General features: G+C 58.5%; 1 protein-coding gene across 1 annotated transcript; it reads left to right on the top strand.

Annotated features, from left to right (window-relative positions):
- Positions 1-362: 362 nt before the first annotated feature.
- LOC8031968 lies at positions 363-4,112 on the top strand. The gene has a single exon (XM_029982493.2). It carries the CDS (start codon positions 363-365, stop codon positions 4,110-4,112), a length of 3,750 nt encoding a protein of 1,249 aa, XP_029838353.2.
- Positions 4,113-4,427: the final 315 nt, after the last annotated feature.

The raw sequence follows: 4,427 nt of genomic DNA, 5'->3' as shown, positions 1-4,427 counted from the left end.
AATTTCGAATTTCTAGTTGATCAAGTCCCGCGTTCCAATACCTCAGATTCAATACAAAAGGAGGTTATATTAATTAGCCCACTTAAAGATGCAAGAAAGCGTGCACCAAAATATCGTTTGATTGCACTAAGAAGCCCACCACTAAATCCGGCAGTCAAGGACCGTCATCGAGGATCGAGGTCGCGCGTCGCGCACGCCGCACGCACCGAGCGTGGCCTGGAGCTCGGGCCGGGCGCCATTCTCGCCCAACTCTCGTTCGAACGAGGAGGGCGAAGTGGGACGGGCCGGCTCCGCGAGTTCGAATCTCCTCCGGAGGACGCCCCGCGCTTCCGCACCGCGTCCATCGGACGCCCTCGGCCAGGATGCGGCTGAGCGGACCCCCAAAAAAGCGGCGAGACGCCGCCCCGAACCGCATCCCGCCAATGTGGACATCGGCCAGGGCCCCGGCGGTGACCCCGCCCGTGTGGCGGTTTCCGCCGCTGCGCTCGCCCTTCTTCGTACCTGCACCTTTCCTCGCCGGCGGCGCTGATGGAGGACCTCCGCCGTCCATGTCACAAGGCGGTAGTGGCGGCGCCGCGGCTGCCGCAGCGGCCGCCAAGAGGGACAAAGCCAAGATCGTCCAGTTCGAATGGAACGGCTGCACCTTCTACCGCTACATCCCGGATGGCGGCAAGCTGGGAGGAGGACGCCTGATGCCGGGTGAGCCTCCTTTCGGCAGGCCTCGGGGCTTCGAGTGGCAACAGAGGGGACCCCGGTCGCAGAGTCGACGTCGCAAGCAGGTAGTACCGCCGCTCCGCGCGGCGCCCACCGCCCCGCCCTGGTCAACCCCTGGACTGCCCGAGCGTAAGCCGTACGGGGCGGCTCCGTTCCGAACTCGGGACAACCCCAGGATTCCGCGCAAGGACAACAAGGCTCCTTCAAGCCATCTGCACCTGCCACCGTTCCTGGTGGGACCGGCAGCGGCGGCTGACAAGCCGACGACGTCTGGGTCTTCGACCAAGAGCCAGTCGCCGGCTTCGACAACGTCGAACCTATTGGGCCCGCCACCGAGATCGGGCATCTTCCAGTGCAGACCCAAGGACACCGCGTTTCCATTCTCCGTGAGGTCCTACAGGACCCCGGACGACTGCCTGCCGCCTCTGCAGCCCAAGCGAGAAACCGCGCAGACCAAGGCCAAGCCGACTGGCATGACAATCCACAGGTCTCAGGAGATTCCCGAGTCCGATTTGTTGGGAGCCAAGCCGAAGAGACCGCTTCGGATGACAACGACCGTGAAGCCAGAACGTTCCGCGAGCTCCACGTACAGTAACGCTAGCAGCAGCAATAAGACATTCTCGAGGGCACCGCCCTTCAGGAATAACCCACGAGTCTACAGTTCTACCGTGCTTAAGGATTTCAACCTGGCCGGAAAGCAGGACCTGGCAGAGAATCCGTCCGGAGACAGAGGCCCCCTGGTCATGGCGACGCCTAAGCGCGACTCGCCGCCCAAAGAGCAGCGCAGGCCGGAAAGAAGAGTGCGCTACAAGGCCGAGATTGTGGGCTCCAACATCATCGTAACGCGGGAGGAAGCCAGTCCCGACAAAAAGCAGGAAGGCGCTTTCGACTGCTCTAAAGCCTTTGCCATCGAGCGACAGGTCTCCAAGGTCAAAGAAGGAGAGTTCTCAAAGGGAGAATCCTCAAAGAGTATTTCTGCTGCTAAAGAACCACCGATAACGAGTTCAGAGGAGGAGACTGCGGTCATGAATCAATCTCTTGAGGCTGACTTAAAGACAGGCCAAGGGGCTGAAGGCCTCAACCCGGCGAAAGCAGACGCGTTCACACAGCTTTCAGATGATTTTGCCACCAATGTTGGAGACAAGCTCGTTTGTCCCAGACAGCTGACACTAGCCAAGATAGACATTTTGTCGCCAGCTGATAGCGAAGACGACGGCAAGTTTCGAAGTGTTTCGGTTCAAACCCGAACTTCCGACACGCCGTCGGAGATGCAGCTTCTTAGCCCGGGCACGGAAACAGAAGGCAGCAGGTCTGACGACAAAGACTGGGATTCCACCGAAAAGCCGCACCCTCTTGACGACGCAGATATGTTCGCTGACCGCTACCGGCAGCTCACGGACGAGGAACGAAACTGTATGTCCGAAGATCCTCCCACAAGCAGCTCTGAGATCTACTTGGACAGCCTCGTATCGAACGGCACGTCGTCGTCGTCGCCCAAGGACGACGCCCAAGGTAAGTTGAGAAGGAATGGCACCGACGGAAAGACTGACCGGACGGCGCTCCTAATGGAAGATCTCGACATACTTCTCAAGGACTGCAGCCCAATTAAAAGTGCCGACGAAAAGAGTTCTTGCGAGTCTAATCCTAACACTTCTTCGACGCCGTGTCTGGATCCGATCAGCAACGACGACTCCGGCAGTTCGAGGGATGAGTTCCTTGAGGTGCCCAAGCTCGCAAAAGACTTGGGGGACACTATCTCGACCACCAGCGATGTCATCCTAATCAACTTTGCCGAGGACACGACAACCTTAAAAGAGCACCTGGACGGGATCGTAGCCGATTACAAATCTAAGGCGGGGATCGACACCGCAGATTCGGGATGCAATGACCTCAACGTGCTGGAAAGTTACGCTGGATCATCTCTGGCGGAGTCTAACGCACCTGTTCTCAAGCCGGCCGATGTTTCACCCGTGCTCCACGACGCCGCTCTAGAAGACGCCGCAGCAGGAGACGACAGCCAGGATGGTCGGCAGGGGTGTCCGCCTCCAATGAAAACTCAGCAGAGAGAAGTAATCTCTGACAGAGGAGACCAGAGGAGCCTAGAGTATACCGGTTACACCGTAGCACACGGGTCGGGACCCGGTGTGACTGGCAGCAGTGACGAGAGCAAGAGCTACTGTAACAGTTGCGGAGTGTACAGTCCTTGCTGCAACTCGATGGACAGCGAGGGCGTGGTCAGGGTTTGCTCTTGCAAGACTAGGCTCGCCAGAAAGAGAGACGTGTGCAAGGCGGTGGCCGACGTGGCCCTGAAGGAAGAGTACCGTGACCCGGAAATCGTCCCTTGTTTTGCGGAGGAAAGTGTCGAGTACCTCCTCTTGGAAAGCGAGGAAGAGGAGTACGAAGAGGTGAAGCGCCGGGTGGCCCCAGGCCAGCCGGGGGAAGAGCGCAAGAGGTATCCAGAGAACAGCAACAGTTGGAACAAGAGAGATACGATCTCCGATCAGGAGCCGGAGCAGAACGAAGCCGGGGCTTCGCGAGGACTCATCTACGACTGCCCGTGGTGGATCCACGACCACGCCGAAGACGCCATGTGCAAGAAACTCGTAAAGGAAGACAGCAGCAGCGTTGGATTCACGCGAGAACTCGCGCCCGCGGCCCTAAACCCGTGGTCACTTTTGAACGCGCAGAACAAGGAGTCCGGCCTCGACTGCGGCGGGCCGTCGGGAGAAGGAACCAATCCGTGGATCCCGTTCCTCGCAGGACCCAAGGTCGGGGTGATGATGTCTTCCGGAGACCACCACGGATCCGCAGAGGCCCGTCCTACCCGCTCGGACGCCGACTTCAGCACCCTCTACATGGAGGGACAGCCCCGAAAGCCGCTTCTCAAGCAACACTGGGCTCCGCTCAACATGACCCCCGAAGAGCTGCGAGCGCGCGGCTTGGACCGGGACTCGTTGTCCTTCTACGAGTTCCCGATGAACGAGCAGCAGGACACGCACGCGCAGTCGCTCAGCCTGGAGACCCTGGTGGGGTCGAACCATCAAGACGCGGCATCCACGTCACCAGCCGAAGGAGGACGGCTCGCCGAGGGAGAACTGAGGCGCGGTTCCCTCAACGGCAAGGCGACCGGGAGTCCGTCAGACTCTCAGTACTGCGAGGTGGAGTTGTACGCGCCCGTGAACAAGAGCGGGCCAGCCGTGTGCACCGTGGTCGTGCCGTCGCACCCGACTTCGGACGCGGACGGCAGCAAGGGTGATGTCCTGGTGGATGGAGGACCCGGGGCATCGACGCCTCCTGACGACGTGGTCGACTCGTGCGGTGACAAGAAGGCCGCGGAGAACAAGCCGATGGGGAAGATACGCACCCGTTTCCGCGATTTCTTCTGGAAGCACAAGTAGCTTTGTTGCTGAAGTCGGTTGTTGCTGTTGAGTTCACTGAAGGGACATCACTGAGCATCGTTGTTGGACATTGACTTTTTTTGCGACCAAACGATAGTTTCGCGTTAGCTTGTGTCCAAGCACACGTTAGAAGTGCAACACAGCAGAGCACGGCAGAATGAGGTTTAGTGAGTTGTTATTAACGCGCTCGCTGTTAACTCGGGCATTTTTTTTTTGTTGAGTTATTAATTGGCTTATTACAGTTGTTGAGAAAATTCTCGTTGCAAATGGTGTTTTTGTAATCCCATTTTCGCGCAATAAACAATTAAACGTTCT

The sequence above is a fragment of the Ixodes scapularis genome, unplaced genomic scaffold (genome assembly GCF_016920785.2).
Source record: "Ixodes scapularis isolate PalLabHiFi unplaced genomic scaffold, ASM1692078v2 PGA_scaffold10__122_contigs__length_95168666, whole genome shotgun sequence".
Lineage (NCBI taxonomy): Eukaryota > Metazoa > Arthropoda > Arachnida > Ixodida > Ixodidae > Ixodes > Ixodes scapularis.
This window is presented reverse-complemented; position numbering and strand designations above follow the sequence as displayed.